Raw genomic sequence first — 15,371 nt, forward strand, 5'->3', positions numbered from 1 at the left:
AAAGATGCAAGATGGAAAAACTGCCTTGCCAATAAAATGGTGACTGGATTGGCAGGGAGGTTACAGCTTCATACAAAAGAGCATGAATTGCAATGAGAGCCACCCATGGCTGTGCAGGAGGGGCAGTGCAGTCAGAAACGTGGGTGGTGGGYGAGCCCTGAGTAAAGCATCTTTACTCTGCTCTGCTCTCGCTTCCTGAGCATGGAAATCACGGATCTGATGCCTTGAGCAAACAACATGTTGCAATACTCACTAGTATGCTTCAGTTGTTTAAGCATCCAGGTAAAATTGACTGCAGCTGCTGCTTTTAACCACAACAATATGAAGCAGCTGGAAAATATTTTTGAAAAATCCAGGGATATTTCTTAGTGCGGATCTGGGATCTGCGTGTATTTTTTTCTGTACTGTACCATCTTTACTAGATTTGGTTCAGTAAAAACACACTTCTTCCATTCCTTTTGAAATAATGTTTGTATTTTTTTGTGGTTTTCAAGCTGCCATCCAGAAAAGATTTCTTCATCCTCTCAGAAGAAGCTTTATGGTGTGGGGTCCTGGGCAACAGTATAGAGGAGGGAAATAGCACTGTCTGCATCAGGCAAAGTGGATGGAAGGAAAATTATATTTTAGCCACATCAAAGCTGCCATGTAATCATCATGTTACTAGCAGAGGATCTGAAATCATTCTTTTCTTATTTTTCATTTCTGTACAACAGCAGGATGTTAGAGTAGCCAAACCAGAGTGAATAGTGGTTATGAATGTGGTTATGTATTTTACCTGGTTAATTGCAGCAAATTTGATTCTCTGAAAGAGTATGAAAATCTTCATATTTTAATTTGTATGCAAACTWCTGCAGTGTACTTAAAGCTGCATACATTGTTTTCATAAATCGCGGTGAATCCTCTTCACCCAGATTTATACCATTTTGTATGTATTCCTTTTTTCCCTGCTACTATCAAGTACCAATTTTGGTAAATGAACCCCCTCCTGGGTAATTTCCACAATCTGGAGAAGAACTGTGTTATCTTTCTGCCTCATTGACTTACTATCTCATTTTCAGTCTCTGAAGAAAAGCTATCTTTTCTCCCCACCTTGCTTATACTACTTTTATGTTCCATGAGAGCAGGCTTAGTCCCAATCCATGTCTTTTAGTGATAAAAAAACAGGCCCTAATTTAATGTTCCATAATATTTTGTAAAAACTTCCTCAGAAATCAAAGTAATAGCAAGCAGAAAAGATTTCTGAAATGAAAGAGATGAGTATATCAGGAGTGCCTTAAAGCACAAAGAAGTTGCTCATCTGAACATTAAGCCAAACATAATAAAGTCAACACCACAATAAAGTATTTGGTTTAATGGATTATTATTGTTGTTATTTTTATTTAAGTTCCAAGAGAATGCGACATTATTCCATATTCTTTGCCATGTGAATGTGTTCTTATTTTTTATACTAAACAGAATTTTAATCAAGCCAGTGGAAAAGGAATGAAGTTGCATGAAGGCAAATGAATGTTTTTTTTCCACAAAGGAATTGAAAGCCAAATAAACTAGAGCTTAAATGAGTAGGAATCAATATCTCATCCCCCTCCTGCTGTTTCTTCCTGCTGAACATTTTTAAGTGCAGACGGTTCAGGGTATGAACTGATTAGAATTTGTGAATATAAGAAGGAAAAAAAGGTTCTTTCTGGAATATCTTCTAAAAGGTGTGGGACCTGGAGAGCTTGAAAAAACTGTGTGCTGTGCTGTTCTTTAGTGGTGTTGTGCACAATTACGTGTCAAGCTCATGTCTTTATGGTYCTCAAAGAAGGCATAATATTTCTTSTTTTTCATGATTGAAATAAAATGCTCCAGGGAAAACAAAAGGAACTAAAAATGTAAACCACRAAGGGCTGCTCAGCAGAGGTAATTGTCTCCAGTGATGGATGTGAAGCACATGCATTTTGCAGATGAAGAGTAAACCCCCAAAGAAACGATTGCATAATCTTGTCTCTTCTTTTAAATGTGCTTTCAATTTTCATGTTGCTGATACAAATCTCTTGGGTCAAATTTTGTGTCTTGTCATGTTTTCACAGTAGTCTTTTATGTAGACCCAAGCATTTCAGCTCTGCCTGCTTCAAACACTTACATTGGACTCAACTAACTGCTTTTTGAAGGAGAGAAAAGCACATCAGGGTACACTAGAGTGTTTCTCCTTCCTGCATGCTAGAGCAGTGAGAAGCAATGGAAAATTGCCAGAATCAGGCCCATCTTTAGCAAGGATCCAGTATCCACATCCTATTTCATCCCACAGTGTAGCTGTCCCTTATAAACAGAACATCTGGCACATGTGTTAAAAATGCCTCTTGAAAAGACTTGGGCTGTCATGTCGTTCAGGGTGGTTGAGTGTGTTCCYTGTAAATCTGAACCAATAGGAAACACAGGGAAATCTCTATAGTGTATAAAATCTACAGTACTGTCCTCAAAACCTGTGATATTCTCCTGCCTCCAATCCACATTACAGTCTAAGGTGCTTTCCCATGGAAGTGTGAGGAGCAAAGGAAAGTATGGAAGTATTGAGCACCTCAGCTTTACACCTTTCCCAAAGGAGCTGTGTGTGCTTAGCAGGACTGGGCAGGATGAGCCAAGGGAGAAATAACAGATCACACCTACTCTCCTTTTATTCTTAAACCATAAGGAAGTACAACAATAGCAACAATACATTTAATGGTCATTTGTGAACTTGAGAGCTTTCTTCATTCTTCCTGAATATGTTCATTAGAATGAGTTGTACTCATGGTTATCTCTAACTAGTAAGCCATGCAGGAGATGTGAGTTGCAGCCTCAGGATTTACACCAAAAGACACACTTTGTTGATCTGGTTTCACATGGGTCTTTCAGCTGGGCAGGCAGTAGTCACACTTTCCCTTTACTTAACTACAAAGGTCTGATGTGCCATATGGGTTTGAGATGTTCAACATTTTTATTATGTCAAAATTGTTTTGATAATGCCATTGATGCTTCTACAATCTGTCAGAAATAGTTCTGAGAAGGTTATTATAATTACTGTGGAAACATATGTGTTAATTCTGCAGATGTGTTAGAGAGACATTCTTCTGGGTTTTGTCTCCCTAAGGCATTTGATGGTGGACTGAAAGTGAGCAGCTTGACAGGTTTGATGCAGGTCTGATTGAGAGAATACTGTTTTCCACATGACCAGTTTCATTACCAGACACATTAAAAACAGTCTGGAGTTACTGGCCCYAGAGAAAAAAAATCAAAATTAATTACCTAATGTATTTGTTTTGGTAATGAGGAACGTCCTTCCCTCTTTCAAAATGGGTTTTTTTATCCATGTAATGACAGGAGAGTGATCCAGGGCTTGTCTTTACGTTTATGTTTTTGTTGGAGAAGCCCTCAGGTCTGTTAAAGTGATTGTAATAGCACAGCATTGTATCATCAGACTTTCTTTCCATTGTTGTTCTTTCCCTTTGGCTTYGTATTGCTTATAAACAATGGGATAAAATACCTAATTTTTATTTGGAGATATATTTTTGTGTGTCTGTGTGTGTTCACTCACCTGAACAGGTGTGTGTATCTGTAGATATACAGGACTTGTTTACCTTTTGGATTGCTCAGATTAAAGGGGGGAGATCAAATTCAGTYATCTTTCATTTCTAGTATTTTCCAWTTATTTTCATTACTTTGATGCAATGCAAGTTGCTTTACAGAATAGYTTGCTGCAGTAACTTTTTATCTCAAACTAAAATGGTGTCCCTTGCTAAAGACACCTTCTTGTGAAATGACATTTAAAAGAGATCGTGTTCAAAAGCCTAGAGAAAACAGAGTAATCTGTGTATTTATCCAGCTTTCAAACTGCTGCCGTAATATGAAGCAGGAGATGGTTGTTTTTAGAGAGATGACTAAAAATTAGTGTCATTTTTTTTTCTATTTCCTCACTGTCTAAAGGGGCTCAGCAGAAACTGCAGCTGTTCAACCCTGTTTTCTCTTTTCTTCTCGTTGTCTGCCCATTGCAATAATCTGTGTTTAAGCACAGACTTTGACAGCTGTGATCTGCTGYCATGCTGATCAAGCTGTCAAGCTGCTTCTGGCACTGTAGGAAATGGAGCTTAGAGCCTGCTGCTCCCTAATCTGAAGTGTCTGCTTGGTGCTTGGGAAAGGATGTCCTTATGTGCCTAGGCAGCCTGCAGGTGAACACAGCTACAGCACAAAGGGTATGGCTCTTGAGAAATGTTTAAACCAGAAAATCTGTTGCAAAGCTARCAGTCCCTGATTTTTTCCCTTGGAGTTTACAAAGTCTTAATTTAAATTAATCTAGTTAAGAACCCTTTATCAATACTAAGTCGTGAGCCTCCCAGTCTCAGCCATGATGCTAATTGTTCATTAGAGGCATTAAATAAGATGCTTTTTGTTTCTCTARATTCCACTTAGAATGAGTGAATTATTGCTGTCTCCTGTAGAGAGTTTTGTATAGTTTGTCAGTACAGAGTCCAAGCTTTATACTCTTGTCTCCTTCAGTGCCTGCTTAACTTAACCAACCTCCCCTCTCTCATGCCCTTATSGATGCATGTTTATCTTCTTACCTCGTGGTCTTGATCTCCAGGCTCTTCACTCTCTGCTTCTTTCCATTCCCTGTCTCCTGGACTTCTCCTGACTTTTTCTCCTCGACCCTGATTGATATGAGTGCCATGTGATGCTATCACAGTTCAGTGTCAGCCCACGCCCTCGGGAGATGTGACTATGATTGCAACCCAGCTTAACCCATTCATTACACCTGGAACCAGGAATGAATGCCCACTGGGCCCCTTTATTGCTTGAATTCTTGAAACTCTTTTTCTGTGGCTTTRGTAAWTTTTTTTTCAACATTGTTCATTGTCTGTCAATCTTAGTTAGAAATTGATGCTTAATTGCTATCTTARTGTGAACATCATGATAAGGTGGTTCCAAAACACTCTGACAGAGAACAAAGAATTTTAAGTTTTGGTTGTGATCACAAAATTAAGGGTGGGATTGGTGCTAATTTTTTATTCTGGAATGACTTTGTCCTGCTGGAGCTTTGCTCTGGTGCCAGTGTGTGTGTGACACGAAAGAACTCCAAAATTTTTTCTTCTTGTCCCATTTAGGAAACTGCCAGGCAGAAATGTCTACGCCCAGATGCACAACGAAAAAGAGCAGGAGATGACAAGCCCTGTTAATCACAGTGAGGACACCCAGAACATCATCCAGGGTGAGGAGTTTATTGATGATGATCTGGACTCTCAAACACTAGGTAACGCAAGAGGTAACTTCGTTTTTAGTTTATAAATTTTCATAAGTAGTTGATTTTCAATCAATGTTTGTTTTCATTTTATTTCCTTTTCATTTTCTRTTCAGTCTCAAAAAGACACAAATGGTAATGCCACTAACAAGGGATTACCTCAGTCACCTTCTTTTGGCTTGCTTGAGATGCAGGCTAATGTATGGATGATGTGCTATATRGAGCATGAGTACAGAGATAGTACTTTAATGTCAGGAGACTGACTTGGACAATTTTAGAGATAAATTATATTTGGTAGAGCGGGATATAATCTGCAACAGTTGAATTCACTCAATAATCCCCTGAATTAGTGGAAAATTGAGTTTAGACCGGAAGGATTTGTAGAGTCAATGCTTCTGTGATTTCAGATGGATTGTATGGAGATCCATTGTTATATTTGCCTTCATATTCCAAAGGCATTTAAAGTTTTTGTGATTAGAAACATTAAAGTTATTCATGTATAAAACATATCATAAGTCTTCCTTAATTTAGCTGTTGATTTTCTAGTATTCATGAGGTGCTTATAAAGAACCCATGAGAGAAACTTTCAGTGAGTATCTCTCAGTGCAAATGATTTCAGTGTCAGCTGGAAGTGTATATCCTGGCACCCTGTGGTTAGTTTTAATGCAACATGATCTATAATACATTGTCTTCAGACTGCTTTCAAGTCACAGGACAATGTAAAAAACACCCAGTTCCATTTCTGCACTTTTTGTGAAAATAAATCAGATGATCCAAAGCCTTTGGGATTTGTAGCAGTAGATTGATGGTGTGAAAGGCAGCTGTAATGTCTTCATGAACCCCAAGGAAGAACATGTGGTTTAGCTGCGCATGAGGTACCCTGGGGAAGACTGAACCTGGTCAGAGGAGAGATTTCTTTATATTGGGTTTCACCTTTATTGTTTGTTGTCAATGTCTTTATTTTCATTTGCAGAACTGTGTGCTGCTTCTAGGTTCTTGGAAGTGTTAGCTTTGAACACAAGGGAAGAATCCAGCCTCTTGCTTTGCTTTGTGTATTTCTATCTCTTCTTTGACAACCTTGTGTATGAATATCACTGTGTTTTCATTCTGATTTTGCAAGACAACCTTTGTTGCCCTCCTGACTTTACCGGAGTTAGTTCCAGAAACAGCCCTGGATAAACAAAATCTGTGCTAAAATTGTTTGGTCTGCTCATCTCCAGGGTCTTTAGAAGAGAAGCTGAATACTAACAAAGTTCTTGCAGACATSCCTGTTAAAGGGGAGCATTCAAACACCTCTAGTAATGTACAAAAGCATAACTTCTTTTAATGGTAAAAGAAAATCCCTTATGGCTTATTAAAAGAAGATAGCTTGGGATGCTCTATTAAAGAAAAGTTACCCTGATTTGTAACAAGTTTAGAATTAATTTCTGCTTGCCCTGCACTCATTACTCAGAGGCAACAAACATCTTCCATCTGAGCAGAGCATTATTTTAGGGTTAAAGAGTACAAGATCATGATATTTTGATGACATAAGACAGCAAATGCGATCTTGAGGTGATTTGTGCTCTGCCAGGTTGTCAGCACCAGCAGACTTTCCAGGAGCACATAAAAAGCTCATTTTTGTGGATCATAATAATCCATATTTGTCAACTACTGTACAGCTTTTAGACAGAAGATGTTATTAATACATAAAACTACACTCCTGCTCACTCTGCTGTTTTGTTATTTGCAATACTTTCCACTAGCTCCGGTATTGCTCAGTACTGCCAAGAAAATACTCCTGTTAATGGTACTCTATTTTATCTGRCTTAGAGTATAAAACATGTTATAATCCCTGCTTTATATTAAATTCTGGTTTACRACATTATTTGCAGAAGGTTCCTATGCTATGGAGATCCTTCCTAGTTCTGGTGATCTTTCTCCCTCCCTCTTGGGAGATGTCAGGAGCTGCCTYCGCTCCATGCACAGCAGGGAGTTACAGGCCTGGGTTTCTGTTTGTTCTCTCTTCTCATAACTTTTGAATTTCCACAGTACAGTATTTCCAGACTCACCCATCCACTTTTTTTGTTTTCTATATATTTTATGTTGCCTACTTTATCGCAACCCCCACCTTGGGACTCCTCAACACCATTACCTTGCAGTGACTCCTTCTGGGAGAAGTGGCAACTTGAACAGCTACAGAGTTCCCTTATTGCTGATGCCGGTCAGTGTCCAGTCCCAGGTCAGTGGCATGTCGAATGGACGCCTCAGGTTCCATTCTCCTCCCTCACCTGCACCCCTCGAGACAACTACACCTTTGTAAGCCACACAGAGAACCAACTTATGCTGTCACTGGGATAGAAACCCTAGGAATTCACCACAAATTCACCACCATGASCAAAAGCTTTGTGCAAAAGTGTGCTGTAGGTACATGGAGCTGTTGCACCAACCTTCACCTGACCTGTTGTTTGATAAAGCCACTCTCTTATGCAATTGACATGTCCCTGCAATAAAAAGGGTATTTATTGTGGAGTACTGGAATACACTAATGTTGGCATTTTGTTTCTGTATTTCCCTAGGCAATCACTCAGGCGTGGTTTTGAGCATCAACTCCAGAGAGATGCACAGTTACCTGGTTAGCTGATATTTGCAGCTGAACGCAAAAACCGAAAGACTTCTCTGTTTTATTTTTCCCTGGTGATGTCCCAAAATTTCAAATATGGCTGAAAATGCTGATGGAGAGGAGGTTTCTTATCAGTCCTGTGGAAAAAAGCRTCCATCATCAGTTACCAAGGGCGAAGGATAATGTCRTGTGTTCACCCTGTGGCCTGGGAACTCATTACGATTGAAACTCCAACTTTGGTAGCAAATTTGTAGCCCTAGGCACCTTCAATGACACCTTATTTCTTTCCTGTATATGCTCTATTTCTTTATGTTTATTTTTAGAATGATTGACTGTAACTTTTTAATTATATTTGTAATGGAGGTATTCAGTGGGAGGCTGGGAGTCTTCAGCCCRAAAAGGTGATTTTTACACAAATGACTAGACCAGAACAGATGGTTGGTTCATCACAATGAGAATTTTTTTTGGGAGGCCAAGTGTTCCTGTACTGGGAAAGGACTGAACGAGAGACAAATGCACTCCTAGTTGAGACAAGCTCTTAACTTAAACATGTGTGAGACAATCTAACAAATTTAGGCTTAGGCCCTTCTGAGGATTGAAGGAAGTAAAATGTTAATTAGGAAATCTCATAATATACAATAATGCTCTTGTAAGTGTAGCAAGTCCTGACAAACTATCAGCACCAGTATCTCCTGCAATCCCACCACATGTGAAAGACAAACACCAGCTTGATGCTATTTCCAGACCAGGTGCCTTCACTTGCAGACAGTCATTTTAGTTGCCCTTTTCTTTTCTCCTGAGTGAGCCCCTCTAGGATGATGGCAGCTGCCGGGTGAGTTATCCTGTAAAACCCTAGGCTGGTGGCCTGTCTGTTTTTAAATTTCCGGAGTGTAAATACCTCTTTTCCGTAGCTTTCTTTGTATGATTATTTTTTTAAAACTTTCTCTAAGGGCAGCTGTGCCGAGTGGGTCAGAGCTCTCCTCTGGGAAGGGCTGGGTAGCACCTCCATCTCCTTCCCACCACATCCCTGTCTGGGATTTCCTCTGGCTCTTTGCCCTTGCTGGTGGGAGCGGGCAAACCCCAACCTGACCTTTTCCACTTGGATTGGTTTGACAATCCAAAGGGTCATGGTGATGATGGGAAGGGATTTAGGGCTTCCTGTTTCCTTCCCATCACCACAGGGTGTCTCTCAGTCCCTACCACACTGGTCCCTTTTTCTGCAGGGAGGGCAGGGGAGGGGCTTCTGGAGGAGCTGCCTGCAGAAAGGTTTGTGAGTCAGGTCCTTGTTTCCTAATCCCAGTTTTGTGAGCTGGGTCAGAGTTTCCTAGTCTCAACCTCTGCATCCCTAGGGAATGGCAACGCAGTGAATCCACACTCCTCTTGCCTTTTCTGTGTGGTTTATTTCAGCCATGTGGAAAACCAAGTGTGGTGTGGTGAGTTCAAATGTCTGGCATCCTGTGTGTCACAGCTGCCTGGGATTAGGATGCTTCTCTCAGAAACCTGTATGGTCTCTTCACTTTTTGCCTTTGATAGAGAATAACCAACTCTGTACTCACTGAATGTCATATTGATGCTGGAGACAAGCTGGCACACCACCTTGTTTAAGAAAGATACAGATAGTGCATCGTCCAGAATATGCAAACTGAAAATAATGAATGCTAGTCAAATAGAAAAGAACTGTCTTAAAATTGGTGTGTGCGTTGGAATCACTCTTCCAGGTAGCTGTGAATATAGAGGATATTATCAAATGCAGCAGATTGGGATGTWGTAATTCAGTACTGTAGGCTCTCACGAACCCCATAGGATGTATGTGTAAAGCACAAGAAAATCTAGATTATAAATTTACTGTAAGGAACTAGGTGGAAAAGTTGGAGTGAAGATTCTGAAAAGCACTTGCAAACTGCTCAGGAAAATAATTACAAGAATTGTTCTAAAATTTCTGCCTATTTAGTTGTATAGCGCCATGTAAACTTATTAACAGAGAAGCAATGCTCTAGCTGATTGTTGTATGCCAGACTGTGAGGAAATCCAAGATCTTAAATGTATTTCAGTCTGGTTTTCTTGAAGAGAAGTGCATATACAAAATGTGCTGTGAACTGGAAACTCTCGGGATTGTTGCACCAGGGGCTTTCCCTCCTCACCAGCTCTTCTTGCTTTTTCTAGTGGAAATGAGCTGGAGCAGAGAATAAAATAACATTGCAAACATCTTACTTGTTCCTGTGAAATAAATCTGAAGTAGGTTATTTGTATAGGGCAGGTGAGTGGCAAACCAGCTTCAAGGACAAGGAATGGGATGGAAGCTCCAGCCTGGGGTTGCTCTCACATGGTTAGTGTGATTGGCAAAGGACTCTGCTGGAACTAGGTCACACATCTAATTTATGCTTTAACAGCTACTTTTATACATTTAATTCAGGATGATTTGTGTCTCTGATCACAGGAGTCTTTTGGAACATGGTAGAATATTTAACTGCTTGGTACTCTAATTAACACTTAGCACAATGTAGTGCCTGTAATAATTTTTCCGAGGCTTATTAATTTGATTCATGCATCACTCCTGTGAGGTTGGTTTGTCATGTCTTAAAAACATTGTTTTCTAAAGACATGTTGGTATTGCCATAACTGTATTAATAATACCCAGCAGATAATAAAGGAAGCCTTTGATTTCCTTGTAAGAATAACTTTAAAATGAATTATTTTACAACTGAGAAAGTACTATTACCATTTTCTTGTTCATCGTGTCTTCTTGTATCTTTAAATGAAAAGACTCACTAGTGCTCGATTTGAAATCTCTTGAACTATATCCATGATATTTTACCATTTTTTTACCATATTTTGTCCTTTATATGTATCTGAAACCCAGATACACGAGTATTCAGAAACTCTTCTATGCACAAGTGCTAGTCACACATGCATGCTCACACACATGCAGTATTTATACATATTTTAGTTATTTTTTTTAGTGGGGAAGGGTGATGTGGTGGCTAAGAAATTTACTGTCAGATACCTGGATTCTGTGTCCAGACTTTGAGCAAGTTACTTCACTTGTAAGSCCCAGTTTCCCCACCTATAAAATGGGGCTGGTAGTCATTACCTTCATCACAGGGGTATTGTGAGGCTAAATTAATTACTGTTTGTTCAGGATCATCAGAGTGAAAGAATTTTATGAGCATAAATTATTAATGGTTTAACTTTCTTTGTTTTACTTGTAATTATGACTATTCTTAAAAGTACTCTACTGAAACCAGCTGCAATTGYGTATAAATGTAAAAAATGCATAATCCAAAAAGGTGCATCGCTGGAAAAAGAGAAAAAAATAAGATAATTTTATTTAAACACCACTATTGGAACATATGTGGTAACACTGCAGCATTGGTTGTGATTTTGCTGTTACACACGAGTATTGTCAACTCCTCTGCATTGTTTTTTGATCAAAAATCTTATAAAAATGGGTACAGTGATATTTATCAGCACTTATATTGAACTATACTGAAACAAAAAAAAACCTGGCAGTGTACTGGCCCCATTGGCCTCTTTTGGCCTTCTTAATTCAAAAACACCCTGCACTTCTCAGAGTGCTCCAAGCAGTGTGATCTGAAGCATTCCAGCAAAGCCATCGAGATTTAGAGCTGTTGTTTTTGCTTTCTCTTTTAACATTGGATGTTTTTTATGGCTTTGGAACGGCCCATCCATATAAAGTACCCAGAAATGCTCAGAGGACATTWAGGGTAAATGCACACAGTGTTAATTAATCTTTCAAAGATAGAAGCAATATAAACCAGTGTCTATTTTTATACTCTGTAGAAGAGGGYGGGGGAAATGGCTGTGAAGAAAAAGAAGGTACCAGCCTGAGGCAAGATGTTGTTGTTATCTACAATTCACATCCAATTTCTTGGAACTTTTTTATGATATCCTCATTGAATTATATTCTTCTTGATGAGTTTCTCTTTTTCAATGACCAGTATAATGAGGAGTCAGTTGTTTATTCACATAAAGCAGATGGTTTGTTAACTAACTGTCCTGTAGACAAATCAGTGCTTTGCCATTAGTTCTTAGTGCAAAGAGGGTTTCATCTGACATGATTGTTGTGGTTGTCATTCCATTGTTTTCAGTCCAATGAGACCTCCCTTTAGTGGGGAGACTCTGCTGCTGTATTCTGCATCTTTAACAAAGGACAGTAGGATGGAATGCAGTACTTTCCATCCTCCTTACACAACTACATGCTCAAAGAAATGTGTGGGAAAAAGAAAATCTTTATAGGAAATTAAATACATGCATTTGTTTGCAGAAGCTTTTTGATGATGAACCAGAGGTTCTGAYAAGTTTTGAATTTCTAGTGTTATTTCAGGTCAAATATAATGTTTCTAAGTAGATAGAATCGATAACAATTTCAGTCATAGATTTTTCCTATGCTTCCTATTAAAAAGTTTTGTMATTTTTCATTAATGAGACTTTGGGGGAAGAGAGACAAAAATTTTTATTTCATTGCACAGTCCCTGCCAGTTGAAGTTATTATAGTTGTTTTATTGTGTATTGATTGATACCACTGTATTGTTTCCATCTTCATTTTTATTTCAGCATTTTAGATGAAAGTAAGTGCCCATTTCTCTCAAAATATTGGCTTYCCTCTAGGAAGAAATTTATAAGCATTTACCTTTATAAATCTTGATTTTTGAGATGCAAAATTTTATTGTATCTTTTAAGTCCATCCAAGAAGCTGCTTCCTGGCTGGTTTTCTCTGTTCTAGTCCCAGTTGCACATTGCTTATACAACTTCCTCTGAGAGGCTGGCACATAGCCGGTACCAGTCTGAGAAAATCTAAAACTTTCATTAAAATGATATTTAATCGTCTATAAGTAAGGTCTGCTGAGATCATTTTCTTAATGCTAAGTTTGTATTTTCATGTTCCATATTTCCTTTCAGTATCTTAGTATTTGCCTTCTCAGTGCCATTTAAATTCATTTTTATTCCTGTAATGTTTTCCCCTCATGTTTAGACTATAATCATCGAAGTGACAAATAACTCAGACCCCCAGTTAGCTTTTGCAATTAATAGCYTAACCCTGCAGTCTTTGGGAAATGTCAAGCTGTGCCATCTCAGTTTTTTAATCTTCTGTCCCACGCCAGCCCTTCTACCCAACTGATCACCTCAGCAGCATCACCTCCCATCATCTGTGCACCCTCAAACCAGAGCRGGTCCAGAGGGGTTGTCTCATGCTGAGATGGTCTGGAACAGCCCATTTCCAAAATCTGAATAGCAATATCATGCAGAGGAAAGTTTTTTATGTTCCTTCTTTTCAAGCGTGTTGCATAAGCAGAGAGGATGGGTGCCATCAGGGAAAGAAGAATCTGTAATGCTAATTCAGGTTGCTCTGGAGGCTAARGAAAGCATCCTCTTGGAATATTTTTCCATTGAAATTGATAAGTACAGCAAGTCAGTTTCATGATTTTTTATATGTGAGATCTCATTTCTGTAAGTCTTCAGTCCCWSYTYTTTTCCTYCTGTTAAATGGAGTAGCAAATTKCTTAAACTATGAATTGTGGAGCCATGTATGACTTCCATTCTTCTCTTCCCTTTTTTTGTTCCTTACATGAAGCTTGTCACCATTACTGTTTTCAGCTAGTTTATGTACTGGTAGCTGAGAAGATCTTCTGTAAGACAGTAAGAAATACTGGAAGGCTTAAAAATATGTACTCTGAAATGCAACAACAGCTGTGTGAAAAAAATCCTTATCAAAGAGCTGTTACGGTTTGCATTAAATACTTTTTAATAGTATCTCTAAAAATACATATTCTTAATTGCGAACTCTTTGCTTCTCTCTCCTTCCAGATTGATTTTCTTTCAGAAGTGACATTTAGTAACCCTGAAAGGAAGTGCATTCTTCCCTTACACAAGTAATTTTGCTTAATATTATTTCCTTGCAACACTTGCATTTCACACAGGCTTCAGCTGTATTGATCAGCCTTGATTTCTGAGTTTCTGTAGAATTTGCATTTTTACACTGATTACTTGCAATACAGTGGACATAAAGCCCTGTTGAGCAGYAATAATAGAAGCAGCAGTACCTGGTACTGCTTAAATAATATGCCTTTTTTGCACATATTTTTAATTTGTATAATGAGTATATTAATCACCAGGAAGGCCAGGCGTTCCAAATAACTTCCTTAGCATGTCTTACATTTCTGTTRTTTGTTGCTAATTTTAACCAGCTTTTGATACTTATATTTAGTTCTTACTGACACTGTCTGCTCTTGCAGATCAAAGCATCCGAATTGGCTTATTCGCTTTTTTAAAAAAGTATTAATTCACGCTGCTTATTGATTAAAACAGTTTAAAAAGGAAATCTTTCTGAAATGGTGAAAGAGATACTTTTTAATGAGGGCAGCTCATATAGGAGAACAGCAGGCTTATATCCATGTGGCTTTTGAGATATTCTTGTTATGGATTTTGAATAGAAAGGACTGTGCAGAAACAGCATAACCCCAAACATCAGTAATATGCACCTAGGCAGTTTGCAAATGGTAAAACTAGTCCAAAGGAGAATATTTTAATACACTGCCTCTCTGTCTCAGATTTGCAGCAGGGCCTTTAAATGGTGAAAATTACAGAATATCTTCACCAACAAAATACCCAGGGAATTGCCAAATTCTCTGACTCCATTTTCTTGTGAATATACTCCTCTTTTTGGGGTTAATCTTTTGAGATGCTGAACTGTTCATGAAGTCACCTGCCTTGTTTAATGCTTCCAAATATTTGTTAAGTAGCTGGCAAAACTTTATAGAAAAAAAAAAAAGCCCAAATTTCCACTCTTTTCTGTTTCTCCTCCTGTCCCCACCCCCCTTCTGTTGTAGTCCTTTTGTTCTCTTTCATCATTGCTGCTGTTTGTGGCTCTGCCTTGSCCATCTTCTCCAGATGACAGTTCTCTGCACTCCACTTTTTCTTCCCTGAGTTTTGTTTTGCTTTATGTTTCTGTCTGTGGTTTTATCTGGATGTGCACCCTACTGTGTCCTGACTGATAGCAAGAAGAATCATGATCTTTTTCCCATTCCTGCCTCTCTCTGCTGAGCTCTGCTGTATTATCTGGGTCGATGAGGTTCCCTCTGCTTCCTGTCAGTGCAGTCCATCCCTCCCGTGTCTTTCCCACTTTAATATCTCTTAATCCTTTCAGCTTTAATTTTGGCTCTCATTTTCTCTAAATCTTTCTGGAACTCTTATCTTTTGCCTTTCAAGAACTTCTCTCAGATATTTGTCCCAGAGAGCACATGCTTCTAGTTTGAGATGTGGATGAGTATTATACTCCCTGAAAGAATAAAAAGCAGCATTTCCTCTCACATCAGTTATATATTGATTTTGCCATTGGTCTGTAGTGAAATTATATATTTAATRGGCAGAGAGCTCTGTCTGTTATCTCTCAATACCTTCCTCTGCCTCATTTTGGGTTACAGGCCAAGACATGGTGTTCTCAGGAGTTTTCTGTGAGTCTTGCTTTGCCAGCCCTGCAGTCTGGCAGGTGCAGAATTG

At 38.8% G+C, this 15,371-nt stretch overlaps 1 protein-coding gene across 1 annotated transcript in view; it reads left to right on the forward strand.

Annotated features, from left to right (window-relative positions):
* Positions 1-13,336, forward strand: part of SORCS2 (sortilin related VPS10 domain containing receptor 2) — a 521,698-nt gene extending 508,362 nt beyond the window's left edge. The window contains exons 26-28 of the mRNA XM_057365256.1: positions 5,118-5,275; positions 7,393-7,472; positions 7,810-13,336. Coding sequence (XP_057221239.1) covers positions 5,118-5,275; positions 7,393-7,472; positions 7,810-7,833 — 262 coding nt within the window. The 3' untranslated portion in view covers positions 7,834-13,336. The remainder of the gene's footprint in view (positions 1-5,117; positions 5,276-7,392; positions 7,473-7,809) is intronic.
* Positions 13,337-15,371: the final 2,035 nt, after the last annotated feature.

This window comes from Malurus melanocephalus, unplaced genomic scaffold (assembly GCF_030028575.1).
Source record: "Malurus melanocephalus ecotype Western Australia unplaced genomic scaffold, MMel_1.1 scaffold_50, whole genome shotgun sequence".
Classification (NCBI taxonomy): Eukaryota; Metazoa; Chordata; class Aves; order Passeriformes; family Maluridae; genus Malurus; species Malurus melanocephalus.